Source organism: Bos mutus, chromosome 9 (assembly GCF_027580195.1).
Source record: "Bos mutus isolate GX-2022 chromosome 9, NWIPB_WYAK_1.1, whole genome shotgun sequence".
Taxonomy (NCBI): domain Eukaryota; kingdom Metazoa; phylum Chordata; class Mammalia; order Artiodactyla; family Bovidae; genus Bos; species Bos mutus.
In genome coordinates, this window is record NC_091625.1 from 49,297,239 (window position 1) to 49,318,984 (window position 21,746).

Below are 21,746 nucleotides of genomic sequence, written 5' to 3' on the forward strand. Positions count from 1 at the left end.
TTTTCTTACAAGAATAGAATTTTGTTGTATGAAAACCTAATTTTCTAGGATAAGAAAGCAGTGATCTGCTTAATTAGAATATTCTTGGTTGCATCCACAAAGGTGAGAGATTTAGATGCTGTGCTTTATGAAGTGTACACAAATTTATTTTGAGACCTTTTTCTTTCCTACCTTAATGAATGCTCTTTCCCATGTTGTTGAGAAGTAGAAAGGAGGCAAATGAAATAAAGGCATTATTATACATGGTATTTAAAATATTGAAACCCAATTTAAGAAAGGAACTTATTTATACTTTGTTAAATATCTTTGGATTGTGAAAAAGAAAATTATAATAAAAAACATTAAGTCAAACTTATCAGATGAGGTTATCTAAAAATAGTACCTGAAAATGTGTTAATACTTATGTGATTACACGGGAAATGTCAGGCTTGCTAATAACGTTGTGTTGTTTAATTTCTTCTCTTTTGTAATTGAAGACTACGTGAAATAGTTATTATAGTGATTTTGTTTTAGTATATGCTTTCTATTGTGAGATAAAAATGACAGATTTAGCCTATTATTTTTTTATTTACAGAGAGCAGGCACTCATGAACGCTAGAAATGTTCCAATTCTGAGCAGGCAGAGAGACACAGATGTTGAAAAAATACGTTATCCCCATGTGTATGATTCCCAGGCTGAAGCCATGAGAACATCAGCATTCATTGCTGGTGCAAAGGTATGTCATTGGTATATGACCACTTTTGGATAACATGTCTGTTCTAGAGAAATGACACATAGATTTTTCCGTTTCTTTTTACTATGCTAAATTGTATATTTAAATTTTGAAGAACATGAGATAGTGCAGTTTATGTGAAGTTCTTAGCACATAGTAGGTATTCAAAACATATTTGTTCTCCTCCCTTTCATTATCTCTGCAACTTGTGTTTTTGAGTTTTAGCAGTTGTACCACTTTTTAACTAAACCTTACACTGTGTATTGCACGTTTTCCCTGGCTGCGTAACTACATTTATCTTCAGGAATTCCATGTAATTACTGTGTGCTTAAAATTCATCAGTGTGTTATAGTTTGTGTGTTATATGAGATATCTGACTCATGAATGCTTTTTGTATATGTATGTGTGGTTTTTGGTTTGTTTTTGTTTTCCTTTAGCTACGTTTATTTGCTAGTGCAATGTCATGAAACCAATAGCGTTTTTCCCTCTCTCTTTAATTAAAGAATCTTTACCAGAGATGTTATTCTATTTTGTATTATTATTGGATTTTAAATTTTTGATGTTTGTAGATGATTTTACCAGAAGGAATCCAAAGAGAGAACAACAAGATATATGAAGAAGTAAAGATTCCTTATACTGAACCAATGCCAATTGGCTTTGAGGAAAAACCAGTTTATATCCAAGACTTAGATGAGGTAAGATTTTCATTTTATAAAGTTGATAGTTTTGATGCTTGGTATGATTTTGAATGCATTTGTATTGGGAAAATTATTTTTAAAAGTCGGTTAATACAGTAAAGAGATACATGCAGTTGGTTACTAATGAAATAGGGGAATTTAAATTAAAAAATACATATACATGTATTTCTTTACACATTGAACATATTTACAAAAATTTTGTGTATATTTCTATAATTATATGTTTATTTTAGCTATTTTAGCTCATATTTGATTTACCTTATGTAAGCTGACTCAAGTAAGTTGTTTTAAAGGATTCATGTATTGACATATCAAATGGTCAGCCTATAATAAAATAGAGTATTATTTGAGTATAGGACCAAATTCTAAACTAACTTTCCCTCAACTTTTAAATTTTGAATAATTGCAGCCCTATGGAAAAGATGCATGAATAGTAATTCCCTTCTGTTTTGATTTACCATTAGTTAAAACTTTGCTATAACTGCTTTATCTCAGAATGAAATATTTCTTCATTTAAAGTACATATATTATTTAAGGTTAGCCTTTTCATCACCAAAGTGAAGTTGCTTTATTTTATATATATGTAAGTCATATGAAGTCATTCAGAAATATCAAATAATATAGGCATACAAAAGGAGCAGCATAAGGAGTAACTATAGCCAACCAAAATTAGTTCCATTCTATACATATGGGTGCATATGTGTTTTGATTTTACAAAAATAGAATTATATCCATAAATACTTTTTTTGTGTGTTTATATATATATATACTTACATACATCTTTCTATGTCAATAGACATATTTTTACAACATTATTTTAAATCACTATGTGGTATTCCAACTTATGTCCTCATTACTTTTACACCAGTTTCTTATTGTTAGAATTTTAAGTTTCCTACAAGTTTTTATAGTAGGCTAAAATTTTCATTGAAACTTATATTAGTGGGTTTCATTCAGCCTTTGCATCAAAATTACTGTAGAATTTTTTCAAGATCCAAATGCTTTGATCCCTATTAAATCATAATCTCTTGGGTGGGACGCATAATATCTATATTTTGAAGGTGATTTTTAGAGCTCTATAGGTGATTCTGAAATGTAGGCAAGGCTGAGAGCCTATAGAATTAAATAGTTACATATATAATTCTTTTTAAACCCTACTGAAATGGAGAAGGCAATGGCACCCCACTCCAGTACTCTTGCCTGGAAAATCCCATGGACGGAGGAGCCTGGTAGGCTGCAGTCCATAGGGTCGCTAGGAGTCGGACACAACTGAGCGATTTCACTTTGACTTTTCACTTTCATGCATTGGAGGAGGAAATGGCAACCCACTCCAGTGTTCTTGCCTGGAGAATCCCAGGGATGGGGGAGCCTGGTGGGCTGCCGTCTATGGGGTGGCACAGAGTCGGACACGACTAAAGCAACTTAGCAGCAGCAGCAGCAGCAATCATTATAAGGATTATTATCATGAAGATTTATTTAGTTTTATATATTAAATACTAACTTTTTTTCATGTAAAAGCATCATTGACATTCATTATCTTTATAATGAATGGACCAGGCTTCTTTTTCTCTCATACTTATTTCCAAATAAATACTTTGTTCACTTTAATGTAGATTACAGGATATGAATGGACCAGGCTTCTTTTTCTCTCATACTTATTTCCAAATAAATACTTTGTTCACTTTAATGTAGATTACAGGAGTAAAAGAGATTTCTGAATGGGTTCTTTCCATCTGCAACCTTAATGCCTCTTTGCCATGTAGCCTAACACACTTATAGGTTCCCTGGATTAGGATGTGGCCATCATTGGGTATCATTATCCTCTCTACCACGCGAGATGTGGATGACCACAATTTAGCTATTCACAGATGTTGACAGACATCTGTGTTGTTTATAGTTTTTGGCTCTTATGAATTCTGTGAGTCTATTTGAGCTGCCCTAAGCCCAAACTAGGTGGCTTAAAGAACAGACATTTGTTTTTTCACAGTCTTGGAGGCTGGAAGTCCCAGGCCAAGGTGCCGACAGTTCTGTTTTCTGGTGAGGACTCTTCCTGGATTGCAGCCCTTTGTCTTCTCTCTGTGTCCTCTTGAACTCATATGGCTCTTCTCTATGTGTCTAGAGACCTCTGGTGTCTTTTCTGCTTCTTATAAGGACACCAGGCCTATTGGATTAGGGTCTCATTCAGATGACCTCAGAACCCTAAAGGTTCTGTCTCCAAATATGATCACTTTGGGAGTTAGGGCTTTAGTTTATGAAACTTCAGAATACATAATTGCATCCATAATGTGGAAATAACTGCTCCAGATATTGGTGTACAGGTTTTTGTGTGAATGTAAGTTTTCATTTCTCTGGGATAAATATCCAAGAATGCAATTACTCAGTCATATTATAATTACTTGTTTAGTTTTCTAAGAAACTACCGTAATTTTTTTCCAAAGTATCATTTTATATACCCAACAGTAATCCAGTGTGACCTAGTTTCCCCACATATTCACCAGCATTTGGTGGGTATCACTTTTTAAAATTTTTATTTTAGCCATTTTAAGTCATATTTTTATATATTACTTGTATTTTCCTTCTTGTGGTTTAAATGTGCACTTTCATAAGCAGCAATATTTGGGGAATACTACATTCAAATGCAGTGTGTCATAAGTACATAAGTAAACTCTTTGATGTCTTAACAATGTAGATAATGATCCCAACTAGATGCTGTCACTGTGGATATTAATATAGAGCTCAGGAAAAAATATAGATGTTAACAGACTGTTAGTTTAGTTAGATGCATCTGTTAGTTTGTATCTTTTTTAAAAGGCAGGATCTTTATGTATCAGGAGAAATGCTCTTGAAGATGTTATCTTTCTCTTTTCACTGAGATCATAATTGGATTCTGCTCCTGACAGTCCTGTGGAATAATAGATAAAATGCTTTTATGTCCTCTCACTGACTGAATGTCACATCAGATAAATTTGTCCTGTCTTTCTTGTCTTCTTAAAATACTTCTGTAATTTGATTAAAAAGAGAAGGATAATTTAAAAATTCTAAAATGATGTGCAAAATTGCTGTTAATGCTCTTAAATGGGTTTTGTACTTTCTTGGAGAGGGAATAATCCAAAAAAAGAACCAAAAAAATCATTAGATGGGCTTCTGTATTAGATAGAACTCACTCATTTGGAAGTTAGAGAAATGAAACTCAAAGTAAGTTTTAGCAATGAATACAGACTGTTGGCTTTTCTAACCAAAATATCTGGGAATAAAGCTGCCTATGCATTCAGATGGATATATAAGTTCACATGATGTCATCAGATCTTTTCCTCGGTCTTCATCTCTTTCTCTCTCTATTTCTGTCTTTCTTTATACCTTCTCTTTCCCTTCTCCCTTATCTTCTCCTTCCTCTCTTTTACCCTCTATTCCCCTCCTTTTATTTCTCTGGTTCTTTTTATCCCGACTCTCAGATACATACTTTTTACATGTAATCAGGGAAGAACATAAGACAGCAACTTCAAGCTTTTCTGTCCCCTCATTCTAAAAGCAAGAGGGTTTTCTCCATTAAAAAAAAAAAAAAAAGAAAAAAAACTCCTGGAATGAACTCTTATCTTCTTGACTTGTTTCACCAGTTCATTTCTGAACTACTTTCCCCACGGTAGGAGTGTGGGGTTCTTAATTGACTGTGCCTGCTCACTTGAGTTGGAGAAGGCAATGGCACCAGTACTCCAGCACTCCAGTACTCTTGCCTGGAAAATCCCATGGATGGAGGAGCCTGGTGGGCTGCAGTCCATGGGGTCATTAAGAGTCAGACACGACTGAGCGACTTCACTTTCATACATTGGAGAAGGAAATGGCAACCCACTCCAGTGTTCTTGCCTGGAGACTCCCAGGGACGGGGGAGCCTGGTGGGCTTCTGTCTATGGGGTTGCACAGAGTCTGACACGACTGAGCGACTTAGCAGCAGCAGCAGCTTACTTGAGTTTCCTCACCCTCAGCCCACTGTGAGCCATCAGGAGTCAAGGAGGAGTTTCCCAAAGGGAAGATGAGGCTGTTATCCTTAAAAAGGAGCATGTGAAAGATGCGTAGCAGACAGAACTGTGTCTTTGATATTTTGATGAAAGAGTGAGTTTTGCATTTTTTTTGGTGTTAAATCAGTTGAGTGCTATCTGTTTCCACAGGTGGGAGTTACAGTTTTTAAATAGCCAATAGAATGTTATTTGGCATAATCAGAATACTGATCCAAATATACTATTTAGTTTGGAAAAGTAATGTAAAAGATGCATATAATGTTTCATTTGAGAAGTTAAAAAAGTTGAGTCCTTTAAAATCTGAATGTAGAGAGTTTGAGGATTTTTGTGACCCCAGATTATTGAATCCCATGTTTACAGGCTAGGTCCTGGGGGAAATTATAAACAGATCCGACCTCTGATCTTAAGTTACTTAAGTAACTCGCACAGAGTCGGACAAGACTGAAGTGACTTAGCAGCAGCAGCAGCTCACTTGAGTTTCCTCACCCTCGGCCTTCTTTGAGCCATCAGGAGTCAAGGAGGAGTTTCCCAAAGGGAAGATGAGGCTGATATCTTTAAAAAGGAGCTGATCTTAAGTTACTCCATGTAGTGTATCTGACCCACACCATTTCTATAGAAGTGATTAATAGAGTAGGGGTATGTTGTGCAGGTTTCTGAGGCAGCACAGAGAAAGCAGATTAGCAAGTTCACAGAAGTCTTCATGGAGGTCAATGCGGGGCATAGGATTTTGCCAGATAGACAAAGGACATGGTGGGGGGTGTATCATAGGCAAAGGATGCTCCATGAAAGAGTATGTGACCTTTTGTAAACATGTATTTCAGTATTAGTAGTATGCAAGCTACATATGTAGCATGGCAGCAAATTAGTCTAAAAAGAGACTTACTAGTGTACATGAAGGACTTTGAAAACCATACATAGTAAGTTTAAATTCAATATTGTGGGAAATGCTACTTCTTAAAAATAAAAGTAAATAAAAAGGGTTTTTTTCACTTACAGAGATTACTCTGGTTGCAGTAAAAAAAAAAAAAAAAAAAGAAAGAAAGAAAGAAAAACTGATGGTTGAGAGTAGAGCTGCTGCAATAATTCAAGGGAGAAATGCTGTGTGCCTGAATGAAGAAAGTGGAGCCTATACAGAAAGTGGGACAATGAAGAATAGATAGCTGCTAGTTAAATGTTAGTAAATGTTAGTTTAGAAGTTGTATAACATCTGATGACAGGTTAAATGACAAGAGATGAAGCAGAGAGAAGAAACTGAAATGATAACCAGGGCAACATGGGTGAGTGCTGGTGTCATTCGTTAAGATGAGAAACAGGAGAGGAGGAACAGAGTGTGTGTGTTACGTCCAGGAGGTCACATGTTGGTGAAGAGTGAGGCTGTGAATCCAGGCGGTTGCGCTGAAATCTTGGCTCCCCGTGTTCTAGCTGAAAGAATGGGGCCAAGTTACTCTCTGAGATCCAGTGTTTCACTTGTAAAATTGGGATGATAGTACCTACCTCATCATTTTATTGTGAGGATCAAAAAAAGTTCAGTTCAGTTCAGTTCAGTCGCTCAGTCGTGTCTAACTCTTTGCCACCCCATGGACTGCAGCACAGCAGGCCTCCCTGTCTATCACCAACTCCCGGAGTTTACTCAAACTCGTGTCCATGTCCAAACATCTCATCCTCTGTCATCAAATGAGTTAATATATGTAAAACACTTGGAAGAATTATGAGTACTTAAGACATTTTAGATAGAATGTTAGCTTAAAATGAATGATAAATGTAAACAGACAACTGGTGAGATCAATCTGAGTATGGTTAACATGAAAAGACTTATTGTTTCTCTGGAAATTATATTTATTAGATACATTACTTGTATGTTCATTTATGCTCTTCAGGTATTCTTTCATTACAAGTACATAGTCACTCTATGAAGACATAGGGTAGTTTCCAGTTAATTGATAGAAAATAAAGAAACCTGTCATTGTATTTATTGCTATCTCAAGACTAAGAGTTTGGGGAAAGGGAAGTAAAATGAGTATAAAAAACTGTTACTTTTCTTGTGGTTCTACTGTGTTCTCTGAGCCTGAAGGGATCCTAAATCTGAAAGAGTTTATTGACACAGTTTGATTCAATCAAATTACAAAAGCCAGAAAGCTAAAGAGTCATCCAGAAAAACACTTCAGAATGTGAATCATTTTTATGAGATCAGTTTGAACAGGAAAAAATGTGACTAAAACCTGGACATACACCCAAATAAAAAGCCTTTTCCCACAGGCTGCTTAGTACCTGTCAAGTGTATTATCAGTTTCATCAGCACCATGACCTTGAATTCCTCACTGCTTTTTTTAGAGGTGGTATCAAGAAATAATAACAAAATCTAAAGTTCAAAACTGAAAAGTGAGCTTACTTTTCAGTAAAAAAGCTTATCAGTCTTTTTCATACTGGTAGAGATCTTAGCGAAGAAGATTTCATAAATTTCACCAGGAAGGAAACAATGTGACAAATATTAAATTTCTGATCATTTTACCAAATTATAATTTCCCTTGATACATGTCTCACCTCACCTGGCAATCAAAGAAACATGAGTATTCTGATAGTATTTGCTATTATATTTGTCAGATTTTTCAGTACTTATGACCACCAAAACAAACAAATGAAGAAACAAATATGTAAATATAGACACCTTCTACATCTGTTGTAAACCCCACAACACGTTGTTATTCTTCTTGCAGTTAACAGTCTTTTTAAGATATTAAGATGTCTAAATGATAACCGGGAAACATCCTTATACGTGTGCATCTATCAGCTCTTTTATGCCTTTGTGTAGGGAGATTCAGATGTCCATCTGGTATTCCTTTTTTCTAGTGCAGGTCTGCTGGTGATAAATTCTTTCAGTTTTGTATGTCTAAAACAAAAAAACTTTATTTTGTGTTTGTTCTTGAGGAATATTTCATTTGCTGTGAAATTTTAGGTTGATGGGCTTTTCCCCTAGTACTTACAGATGTAGCTGCTTCTTGCAGCTTACAGATGTAGTCTTCTTGCTTACATTGTGTCTGATAAGAAACTTGTCCTCATTCTTAATCTTCTTCTCTATATAATAAGTCTTTTTTTTTTCTGGTTGATTTTTAGATTTTCTTTTCCTCACTGGTTTTAGGCAGTTTGATTATGATGTGGCTTTGTATTAACTTTCTGTTGTTGTATAAGAAATTACCAAGATATTAGTGACTTAAAACATCCATTTATTATCTCAGCATTCTGGAGGTCTGATTTGAATGGGCTGGACTGGGTTCTCTGTTTGGACACGACTTAGCAACTAAACAAAACAAAAGGATTTTAGGGGTTTTCTGTTTTAGGAGTCAATAAATGTGCAGTATATAAAAGTTTGTTCCATGAGATAAGCTTTCCCATAAGAAATGCTTATATGTTTTGACTCTCAGCAAACATTTATATGATTAAAAAGTAATATTTACTTGCTAAGAAAGTACATTATAGTTCAAATATATGAAATAGCTAAGTCTGATTTGAAGGAGTGAATCTATATTTTCTTTTCTAAAAAATAATTTTGTCTGTATGCCCTGAACTTTTGTAGGATTATACCATAAAGTATACTGGGAATGCTGCAAACAACTAACTAGGAAAAGGGCACCAGCTGCTTAAAATATACCTGCTAAAGAGAGTTATAACTAACATCTGCCTCTAGCTAGGAGTAATTGAACAAAATAACTGTCTTTACAACCTATACTTTATTGATTTTATGGGGAGGAAAATTAGAAGAGAGAAGAGTAAAGGCATAGTGGCATATTGAGCTTCCCCAGAATGATAATGTTAGAACTCAGATGATTTCAAAAGTCTGAAATGTGCATGAATTTACCTTGTAATGTGGGAATTTCAAGTTGCTTTAGAAATGAACTTTGTCCATATTTTCCAACATATCTGTGTGTTGTAGTTACGCAGGCCTATCACAGATAGACAAAAATAATTGGGTAGGATTCTATTGCTACTGTAGAGTTTCATTATTTGTCTTTGAAAATATATGTGAATTGGCTATCTGTCATCAGGAATCATTTCTTGAGTCTTGATTGATGCAAGTCACTGTGCTACAGTGGGTATCAAAAGGTTTGGAATTACGATTGTGCATTTGAGGAACTTACTATCCCGTTAGGCAATTAGAACTGATGGGGATTCTCAGCTTTACCATTTGCACATTTTGTGACATGGATCAAGTTACATAACACCTCTAAGTTTCAGTTTCCTTATCAGTCTGTTTATTCTGAGAAGACTATATGAGTCAGCACACAGAAAATGTGTAGCAGTATCTGTGATATATTTTGAAAGATGGGCTACCCAAATTGCAGTGTGGTATTGCAATCCTGACAAGGTTCAGGGCATACTTTGAATTTTTCTGTTAAGACATATGGAAAGGTGAAATTATTTTGGTATAAGTAACATTAAAATTCCTTAAAGATGAATACTGGGGCTTCCCCGAGGGCTTAGCAGTAAAGAATCTGCCTGCAGTGCAGGAGTCACAGGAGATGCGGGTTCGATCTCTGGGTTGAGAAGATCCTCTGGAGGAGGAAATGGCAACCCACTCCAGTATTCTTGCCTGGGAAATCCCATGGGCAGAGGAGCCTGGCTGGGCTGCAGTCCATAGGATCACAAAGAGTCAGACGTGACTGAGCATAGTACAGCACACAGAAAAGATGAATATTCAAGTAATTGGCTTTAAATTGATAAAGGTAAGGCAAAGGAACTTGCATTTTTTTAGTTAATACTGTACACTTTTTTAGGCTTATTATATCACATTATTTAACTTAATCCCCTCATACAAACCCTGAAAGCAAGAGCTTTTAGAAAGGACAGGTTTCAATTGGATTGAATGGTACAAATATCAAGCAGTGGCTAAATAAACATAGGGTTACCTTGCTTTTTGTATTCTCTGCAAACTCTTAAATTCTTGATACATTTTAGAGTTGTATGAAAATAATAATTATGTAATTTGAAAGTGTTAGTTGCTCAGTCATGTCCAACTTTTTGCAACCCCATGGACTGTAGCCCACAAGCCTCCTCTGTCCATGGAATTCTCCAGGCAAGAATACTGGAGTGGGTAGCCTTTTCTTTCTCCAAGAGATCTTCTCAACCCAGGGATTGAACCCAGGTCTCCCGCATTGCAGGCACATTCTTTACCAGCTGAGCCACAAGAGAAGCCATATGAGGATTCTCTTAATATTACTTTTTCTTGTTTAAGGATTATATGTTTAAAATGACATCCTTGATTTATTTAATTAGTTTTGAAAAGTTTAAAGTCATTCATACTGTAAAAACATTTTAAATTTTAAATGAAGAAATTACCTATAATTTAATAAATATAACATTTTTGTGAACTTGACCACATTAAGTGCCTAAATACTTCACCTGCTTTAAAGATTTCAAGCAAGCTAATGAAAGTAATTTAAAAGTTAAGGTCAGAGATAAAACTGGTTATTACTATAAATACCAGCCAAGAAACTGAAAATGACATTTTCTTTGTGGGACTCCACCGAATTGGACAGAGATTCTTCTGTTGTATTGCCATGGTTAGAAGTGTGGCTGTTTATTAGGAGGCAGGACCCACAATTCTGGTCAAAAAGACTGTGATACCAATTAAATAATAGTGTCTTACATTTTTAAGATCTAACACATAAAAAAAGTGATATCCTGGAGGGCTATTTACAATATATAATGTCAGGATAAGTTCATCTCCCTTATGAAAATAATTTATTTGCTTAGTACTGTTACTGTTAAGTCACTTCAGTCGTGTCCAACTCTGTGTGACCCCATAGACGGCAATGCACCAGGCTCCCCCGTCCCTAGGATTCTCCAGGCAAGAACACTGGAGTGGGTTGCCATTTCCTTCTCCAGTGCATGAAAGTGAAAAGTGAAAGTGAAGTCGCTCAGTAGTGTCCGACTCCTAGCGACCCCACAGACTGCATCCTACCAGGCTCCTCCGTCCATGGGATTTGACAGGCAAGAGTACTGGAGTGGGTTGCCATTGCCTTCTCCCATTTGCTTAGTAGAAAATGCCTTATTCTTTGCCTCTAATTTTACTTCTGCTTTAAGCATCTAAAGTTTGTATATGTAATTATAATAATACTGGTTTGTGAATCCAGCCCTTGTTTATTCTAGAGAAGCAAGCCAAACCTAGCCAACTCAGACTTAAAACTGAGGTCCCACCATGTTTTTTTTTTTTTTTTTGATTTTTTGGCCCTGTTGTGTGGCCTTTGTGATCTTAATTCCCCAACCAGGAATCTAACCCATGCCCCTTGAACTCGGAGTGCAGAATCTTAACCACTGGACTGCCAGAGAGTTCCCTTTTACTGTCTTTTTGTGCATTGGGAATGTGACTCTTGCCACAGCACATTGGTGAAGGTGTTTCGGAAGGACATCTGACCTGCTGACTGTGCTGGTAGAAACCCACATGTGCAATCATGATGATTTATCAGTGGAATTCGTTATTGTGCAGACAGACTTTTGTCTTTTAAAATTTCCTCTTGAGATTTTTTTCTTCAGTTTTCTCAGTAGTTAAGCCTTAGCTCAAACCTGGAAGTAAGGAGGATACCTTCCCCTTCCAAGAAGAGGATAGTACTTTTTTCTAACACCCATTATGCCTTAAGTTCTCAATTAAAGGTGCTAGTGTTGCTATTATTCGTTTTTCTTTCCTTGTATTTTTCTCTTCAAGGCCAGTAATAGCTACTTATTTATCATTTTGTCATCAGGGAGTTCAGTGTATTTAGAAGATCCATCTGTTTATTTAATTGGATTTTTTGGGTTGTTGTCAAATGGACTATCTTCAGGATGAGAGAATTTTTAGAAATTGATACTTCAGGGCATATGGAGTATTTTTGGTTACTTTTTTAAATGATGTAAATGCATTCCTTTAAATAATATGAAAGGATTATGAATTATGCATTGTGATTTCTTACTGCTTTTTTTGTATGTAATGAAAATTGGCTCAGTTTCATATTAGACAATGACTAACTTACTTGATTTTCACAAAATCTTATAATCTCATTTCCTTCAAAGATTTAATAGAAGATTACTCTCCTGAGGTCTTTTGTTGCTAACACTTAATTTCCTCTACCCAGATTGCCTGGTTCAAAATGATTTAATATCATAAAACATTAAAACATATAACTGTCCAGTAAAGAGTAACTAATAATGACCATACACTGTCTTTCTTATCTCTTTTTTCTTTTTACCCCTTATCTCTTAATTAACAGAATTCATTAATTTTTCAATGTGTTTTCAAGTAGGAGTACAAATTGGAAATTTGGGTTTTGGTAAAGATACAGAACTCTTCATATGACATAATTTAAAACAGAGTGAATCAGTTACTTTTTATTAACATAAAACATTAAGTGTTTATCAGTTCAGTTCAGTTCAGTCGCTCAGTTGTGTCTGACTCTGCAACCCCATGAACCACAGCACGCCAGGCCTCCCTGTCCATCACCAACTCCCGGAGTCCACCCAAACCCATGTACATTGAGTCGGTGATGCCATCCAACCATCTCATCCTCTGTCGTCCCCTTCTCCTCCGGCCTTCAGTCTTTCCCAGCATCAGGGTCTTTTCTAATAAGTCAGCTCTTCGCATCAAGTGGCCAAAGTATTGGGGTTCCAGCTTCAACATCCGTCCTTCCAATGAACACCCAGGACTGATCTCCTTTAGGATGAACTGGTTGGATCTCCTTGCAGTCGAAGGTGTTTATAGCTGTTAAGAAAGAAATTATTACTATTTTTAATACATTAAGACAACATAGACTAAATCCCTTTTTGTTTTTCCTCAAGATAGATATTTTTCTTATGTATAGAGAAAAGCATTTTTGTGAATCTGATTATAAAATCTGTTCTATAAAAAATATCTAAAATGTAATATCTAAATTTATAAAACAGAAGGTAAAATTCCTTTATAACCCCAGATCCAGTGAAACAGTTTGATATATATCATTTCATAGTTTTTTGTATAACAGTTTCTATTTAATTAATTCTGTTACTGTTCTGTGGCATATTTTGTTTTCCCCTTTTAGGTGTGTTTGTTTGTAAGAATATATATCTTCCTCATCCTATTCAGGGTTTCCCAGGTGGCTCAGTGGTAAACAGTCCACCTGCCAAGCAGGAGATGCAGGTTCAATCCTGGGTCAGGATGATCACCTGGAGATGGAAATGGCAACCCACTCCAGTAATCTTGCTTGGGAAATCCCATGGGCAGAGGAGGCTGGCAGGCTACATTCCATGGAATTGCAAGAGTCAGACACAACTTAGCGACTAAACAATAACATCCTCTATAACTACTGTAATTCATAAAGAATGCATCATGAATTGCTTGTCTCCTTTTTATGTACATTCAAATTGTATTAGCTTTTTCTTAAATTATAAATAATATTTTAGCAGATATCTTTGAGCTTAATCTGGCATTCTTGTTCAATTAGTTAACTTAGGTAAATTTTTTGGAAGTGGAATTTTTAGGCTAAATGATATGCAGATTTCTCAGTGTTGATCATTTAAAAGCAATGTGTATGATTTAAAAGCAATGATCATTTAAAAGCAATGTATATGAAGACATAAAAATTACAAGAATAATCCAGTTTTTAAAGTCTTAAACACCGAGATTAAAAACCTTCTTACTGTATTTTGCATTTATTTATTAGTATGGTCAATGTTTTTGTGACTTTATATTTTTATATTTTCTATCTATATATATTTTTATTTTTATAAAATTAAGTTATACTTGGTTTTAAAAGATCATTATAGGGAATAAAAGTGTAAAACATAATGACATCAGTAAACTTTATAAGTTTTTAACTTGGACTTTAAAATCTGAACTTGTTCCAGTCCTTGCTTTGCTACTTCTTGGCCGTTTGTCCTACAGCACAGTCTTCAATTTCTCCATGCCCAGTTTCCCTATCTTTAAAATAAGGATAATAAAAAAAGACCTACTTCATGGGTTTTCTTTGGATACTGAGAGAAATAATCCCCTTAAAGGTTATAAAGCAAAGCCTCATATGCAGTATGTGCTCAATAGAAATGCTAGCTAACTGGTACTATTATCATTAAATTAACTAGTGAATAATTTACCTGCCAATTTAAATAATAAGGAATTTATTATCTCCTGGATTTATCTATAATTCAAGAGTATTAAAAGTAACATTTTAGGTTTTGTTTTGTAACATACACATCTACAGATCTTGCCACAGATCATCGGTTTGGGGTTAGCCGTCAGTGAAGCAGTGTGCCAGGTCTTCGAAGGTTGTGGTGCGTAGGTGTGTAGTAGTAGAGCTATCAGTTCAGTTCAGTTCGGTTCAGTCCAGTCACTCAGTTGTGTCTGACTCTTTGCAACCCCGTGATCGCAGCACACCAGGCCTCCCTGTCCATCGCCAACTCCCGGAGTTCACTCAAACTCATGCCCATCGAGTCGCTGATGCCATCCAGCCGGTTGGGGCCTAGGTAACAAACTCTTGGTGGCCTAGGTTTATCTGCTCCACCTTTAGCTCTTCAAGACAGAATATAAGCCCTGATAGCTTGGCACTTGCTAGGTAGAGTTGGGTGCATGACGCACAAGTGGGAGGGTACATTTGAGATAACAGCAGAGTGTAATATAGGCTTTGCGTATAATAATAGATCTGGACTTTTGATGTACATAGCATCTTGATGACGTAGCATCTTGGGTGAGATCCCTGATCTAATGTTATAGGTATTAGATACTGTAGAAGAGAATCTGCTGTTTCTTCTATTCCTAAACTTGTGATAGAGAAAAGCCTTTGAGGAATTCAGCATATTAAGACCAAAAAAGAGAATGTTGAGGAAGACATTGAGAGGAGGGACATAGAACTTAATTTAAAGAAACTTCAGGAGGGTGATTCAATTTAACTTTATTTAAAAATTTTTAAGATTTTTTTGGCCATGCTGCACAAAATGTGGGATCTTAATTCCCCAACCAGGGAGCAAACCCATGTCCCCTGCATTGGGAGCACAGAGTCTTTATCACTGGATCATCAGGGAAGTCCTTCAGTTTTCCTTTTTCTCTCTGTAGGGTAGAACTCTAGGAATAGTGAGAAGAACTTTTTAATATGAAATAGTTTTGCAGTACTTGAGAGCTCATTTAGGCATCACAACTTAATCAGACCCATTTTAATTTTCTGGTTTTTTAAGGAAATCAGTTGTATATCTTTGTGCATGTCTGTTATCTTTTTCTTCTTCTGTAAGTATTATCACATTGTAAAAACTAGAAATCTTTAAATAGCAAAATATCTCTTTAATTTATCCTTGTCCCCTGTCAGCCGAGATCCTTACTTCTTCTATCACTATATTAGATTGTGTGTATCCTTCTAGAATGTCTACAAGAAAATATGAACATATTTTAATGTTAAATATTAAGCATATACAAATAGTAGATTCTTATTCCCTATTCCCTACTGCTGTCATCTTTAAAAAAAAAAATTATTGATGTATAGTTGCTTTCCTACCATCTTTGAGAAAAGTAGTATAATATTGCTGTGCATCTTGCTGTTTTCCATCTTAGTAAGCAGAATATATTCCATGGCTAATCAATTTATAGTATGGAATATGGTTTGTAAGAAACATGAGAGCAATGGATTCCAGCATATACAGCTTGGACTGACCGTACTGAGTTGTGAAATTTTGAGCCTAAGGCACATGCTATCTAAAACTGGAAGAAACTTAAACTTTGAAAATTATATATGTCTCTGATATCTTTATGATTTTTCCTAAATATATGCTGAGATTGATGTTTACTGTTTAAAACTTAAGCTTATGATACATACACTAACTTGGGAGGGATGACATGATCCTGGCTTCGTCTTAGGTACCTAGTTAATGCATTTTAACTGGTAGTACCTACATTTCATTATTATAAACATTTAATGCAGTATGTTTCATGTACATTTTTGTTCTTCCAGGTAAATCGTATTATACAGAATATTTTTAAAAGATAAAACCTGCATTTGAGAGCAGTCTGTGTAGCTAGTGTTTGGTAAAATATATTAGAAACATACTTTCTGTGGATTTGCATATATGAGCCATGTCATTTCTGTGAGATTAGTAGTATGATGAATCCAAAATATGCTAGACAAGTGGATTTAGGATGAAACTTGTAACATTTTCATCTACTGATTATAATGTTTTGAGAGTAGTAAAACTAAAAGGGAAAATGGTACTTATTTAGAATGACTATCTAAGCTAAATATAAAGCCTTTGTGATAAATTAGCCATGAGATACTCAGTTTTCTGTTTAAGAGCAAATATTAACATACTAAGAAAAATAATTACAGTTTAACTTTTTATACTCATTAGCATAAGAAGTCAATACATGAGTTAGAAGGATATTAAATATTTGGAAGCAATGATTTTTAGTGCCATTTAATTAGACATTAGTGGATGTTTGGTGTATAAATAAAATGATGAATATTATTATTACATAGTTTGAAATTTGAGTAAATTAGAGTTTTGATATAGTCACACTTTTCTTCCTCTTTAATCTTTAGTTTTCCTAAGATATTTGTGAATATAATTTGAATATTGTTCAAATACAAGAAATTCCTTGTGCATAATGAGCTTTAACTTAATTATCTCATGTTCCAGTAGCTCACAGAATTAATTTGAAGTACAATGAATCTTCTAGTGATATTTTTAAATAAAGTTATGGTTGCTGTCTCTGCACATTCCTTTTATTCTTTTACTGACAAGTTTATTCATGAAAATTATTTCATGAATTTTTCTAAATTTTAAATAAAAAACAAAAAGAAACTTGGGACAAGGGGGTAGAAAGTTAGCTGCTTAAAGTAATTTATAAATTTTTGCAGGTTTTTGGGGGTAACTTGCTTTTTCTCATCAGCATGGTATGTTACTAGTAAAGAGTGTATATATGCAACAATATTTTAAGGGTTCTTTTGCAGTGGTTTTGAATATAGAGTTCTCTACAGTAGTTCAGTCTTCTTAGTCTGGTCATGACCTCCTGTTCCATCTACATCATCTCTGCTGCCCCTTCCTCCCGTCTCTGTCATACCACTACTAACTTTTAGCAAGTTCCAGATGTCTTTCTAATACTCTGTTCCTTCTACCTAAAATAGCATTCTGCTTACTGAAACTCTCCCTCAGATGCCTCAGCACATAGTTTGTGTCTTTAATATAGACAGCTAAACTGATGTAATATAATTCTATCACCTTTTCCCCCTTTAAACAACAAACTAATGTGTTGTAAGGATCATTTTAGATACTCTCTAACTTTTGTTAAGAGAAAGAATATTTATATAAGTCCTTCAATTCAGCTCAGTTCAGTTCAGTCGCTCAGCCGTGTCTGACTCTTTGTGACCCCATGAACCGCAGCACGCCAGGCCTCCCTGTCCATCACCAACTCCCGGAGTTCACCCCAACTAACGTCCATCGAGTCAGTGATGCCATCCAGCCATCTCATCCTCTGTCGTCCCCTTCTCCTCCTGCCCCCAATCCCTCCCAGCATCAGAGTCTTTTCCAATGAGTCCACTCTTCGCATGAGGTGGCCAAAGTACTGGAGTTTCAGCCTTAGCATCATTCCCTCCAAAGAAATCCCAGGGCTGATCTTCAGAATGGACTGGTTGGATCTCCTTGCAGTCCAAGGGACTCTCAAGAGTCTTCTCCAACACCACAGTTCAAAAGCATCAATTCTTCGGCCCTCAGCTTTCTTCACAGTCCAACTCTCACATCCATACATGACCACTGGAAAAACCATAGCCTTGACTAGATGGACCTTTGTTGGCAAAGTAATGTCTCTGCTTTTCAATATGCTATCTAGGTTGGTTTCTTCCAAGGAGTAAGTGTCTTTTAATTTCATGGCTGCAGTCACCATCTGCAGTGATTTTGGAGCCCCCCAAAATAAAATCTCTCACTGTTTCCATTGTTCCCCATCTATTTGCCATGAAGTGATGGGACTGGATGCCATGATCTTAGTTTTCTGAATGTTGAGCTTTAAGCTAACTTTTTGACCCTCTTCTTTCACTTTCATCAAGAGGCTCTTTAGTTCTTTTTCACTTTCTGCCATACGGGTGATGTCATCTGCATATCTGAGGTTATTGATATTTCTCCCGGCAATCTTGATCTCATCATATTTTTCAAATTTAGTGAGTTTCAATTCCCAGGTGCATTAGAATTATGCAGTAGTTGTGAGTTGTTCTCAACTGCATATAGCTTAGATACAGGATTTGAGAGACTAAATAAGTCTTTCTTTTTAATTAAAAAAAGATGGCATTTAATGTTTTGTGTGGGACCTTCACATTTTTAGTTTATCGTGGATAATTTTTTTTTTTTCTTTTTAGATTGGACAGCTGGCTTTTAAAGGAATGAGGAGACTCAATAGAATCCAGTCAATTGTGTTTGAGACTGCCTACAACACCAATGAGAACATGCTGATTTGTGCCCCTACTGGAGCTGGAAAAACCAACATTGCAATGCTTACAGTTTTACATGAAATTCGCCAACATTTTCAGCAAGGTGTTATCAAAAAGAATGAATTTAAGGTAGGAACTAAATTGAACAACAGCTTTTTAAATTGTAAAATCTAAAATCATTTTGCAGTTGTATATATTGTCTGATATGTGGTAGTTTTTAAGGATATTATAAATGAAGTCATATAAAGAATGCTGCATGGTTTCCTTCGTTACTTTTAGGCAATACCTCTTTGTGTTATGAAAGTCCCACTATCCCTGTGAAAGCTATCAAAATGCACTTAGCTTTAAAGCACCAATTTTCAAAGTGATGATGCTATATAAACATTCCATAGTTCTTTAAACAGCTGTACACTTATACAACAAAGATAAGTATCTTTCATCTATCAGTATTAAGATTTTTCACCATAAGTGGCTAGAATCATGTGTCGTAATAAATATGACTTCAGTTGACTTCTTTGAAACAAATGGCATTGTAGTTTTACTCATTCATCAAGCTAGTGTTTCTTGGGCACAGATTGTATATGTTGCTCCAATGAAAGCCTTGGCAGCTGAAATGACAAATTACTTCAGCAAACGTCTGGAGCCACTGGGCATCGTTGTGAAAGAATTGACTGGTGACATGCAGTTGTCAAAAAATGAAATTTTACGAACTCAGGTATGTTGTATACTTAGATTTTTTTGTTGTTGTTTAATACTATCTTTTTTTTCCAGGTAGTTGTGAAAATTGTTAAACAACTGTTCCTTAAGTAACTATAAAATGTAATATGAATATTATGTGGTGAACTTCTTTTGTTTGTAACCACATCTTAGCATCTACAGAAGAGGTTTTTACTGGTGCTTTATTCTGTTATATCCCTTCTAACTTCCATAATTCTTGCTGTATCTTGAATATTGTTAGATTGCTAGTGTAGATATTTAAGTCATTGACAATAGATATTGAGCTTTTAAAACAATAGGCAGTGAGGATGTAGATAAGACCAGGCTTCAGTTTTAAGAGCAGGAAAATACATAGACCTTTAAATGATCCCATAAGCATTCTAAACTATTCCATGAAGATTTAATGTACATAAAAAAGTTTTTAGTCATCCTTTTTTTCCCTGGTGGTTCAGAGGTTAAAGCATCTGCCTGCAATGTGGGAGACCAGAGTTCGATCCCTGGGTCAGGAAGATCCCCTAGAGAAGGAAATGGCAACCCACTCCAGTGTTCTTGCCTGGAGAATCCTATGGAGGGAGAAGCCTGGTAGGCTACAGTCCACGAGGTCGCTAAGAGTCGGACACTACTGAGCTACTTCACTTTCACTTTTTTAGCAAATAGGATACCATTAAATCATACACTGTATATAGCACTGTGTTAAGTGAAATGTATGACAACTAAGGCATCTAAGATACGATCTCTGCCTGCGAAGATCTTATATTATGACTGAGTAAACAAAAACTACATTAGAATTGCAACTAGATTATCATTAATGGATGCAACATGTAAGTAAGGTGATGTTTATAGTGCTTTAAAAAATAAAATAATATATAACCAAATATTAATGGGAGAATTCAGGGGAATTTAGTGGAAAATAGGTGATGAGGCTTTTGAAACAGTGAATAGGCATTGATTTAAAATGTGATTGGAGATTATCTTCAGGTCCTAAGGCTGCCATAACAAATTATCACAAGCTTTGTAGCTTAAAATATCAGAAACTTAATTCTGTCACAGTTCTGGAGGTCAGAAGTCTGAAATCAGGGTGACGGTGGGATTTAGTTCCTTCTGGAGGCTCTGATACAGTATCCTTTTCACGTCTGTCTCCTAGTTTTTGGTGGCTGCAGGCAGTCCTTGGCATTCTATGGCCTGTACACACATCACTCCAGTCTCTGCCTGCTTCTCACATGGACACTTCTGCATATTTTTCCTCCTGCTTTTCTAAGAACAGTCTTTAGGACCTACCCTAATACATATGATCTTATCTGAAGGTCCTTACCTTCAGTATGTCCACAAAGATACTTTTTCTAAATAAGGTTAACTTCTGGGTAGATGTACATTTTGGGATGCAACAATCCAACCCAACAATGGGAATACTGGGTATAGTGAACCACATAGCAAAGACAGAAAATCAAGTTCCAGCTGAATGTATTTTGGACTTGATAAAGATAGAGTGCATTGTAATAAACATTTTGGTCAGTTTTGCCAGTTATTATTTTTACTTTTTGTCCACACCCTTCTTTTTTCATAGACACTCTTGAAAAAATCAAATCTTAATATTTGTATACAGGCATGTTCATATAGGGGCTTCCCTGGTGACTCAGTGGTAACGAATCCACCTGCCAATGCAGGAGATGCAGGTTTGGTCCCTGGCTCAGAAAGGTCTCCTGGAGAAGGAAATGGCAGCTCTCTCCAGGATTCCTGCCTGGGAAATCCCATGTGAAGAAGAGCCTGGCGGGCTACAGTCCATGCGGTCGCAAAAGAGTCAGACATGACTTAGTGACTAAACAGCAACAGTGTTCTGTAGTATTTTAAAAAATACATAGCAAAGATTAAGAAGAAGTTAAATATCTGTATGAATAGAAGACTAGTTGAACAGTATTTCACTTGATGAAGTAAAATATTCCTTAAAGTGATGTTTTCTGGGAATTTTTAATGATCTTAGAAATTAAAGTTAAGAAAAAAAATACAGAAACAATTCTTTATATTAATATAATTATCTATGCTATATAACAACCAAATCACTATCAGGAGGAATAATTACATTAATAGTAGTTATGTCTGGTTGTAGGATTATGGAAGATTTTTCCCCCAAGTTTTCTACCATAAGAATGTGTTAGTGTTATCATCTATAAAATATGCATAGTTTTCATTTTACTTTAGGCATTGTTTTATTTA

The 21,746-nt window shown here is 35.5% G+C and overlaps 1 protein-coding gene across 1 annotated transcript in view; it reads left to right on the plus strand.

The window, feature by feature from the left end:
* Positions 1-21,746, plus strand: part of ASCC3 (activating signal cointegrator 1 complex subunit 3) — a 338,210-nt gene that overhangs the window by 70,157 nt on the left and 246,307 nt on the right. Inside the window, exons 7-10 of the mRNA XM_005902613.2 lie at positions 575-716; positions 1,283-1,408; positions 18,747-18,947; positions 19,393-19,533. Of these exons, the coding sequence (XP_005902675.2) occupies positions 575-716; positions 1,283-1,408; positions 18,747-18,947; positions 19,393-19,533 (610 nt within the window). The remainder of the gene's footprint in view (positions 1-574; positions 717-1,282; positions 1,409-18,746; positions 18,948-19,392; positions 19,534-21,746) is intronic.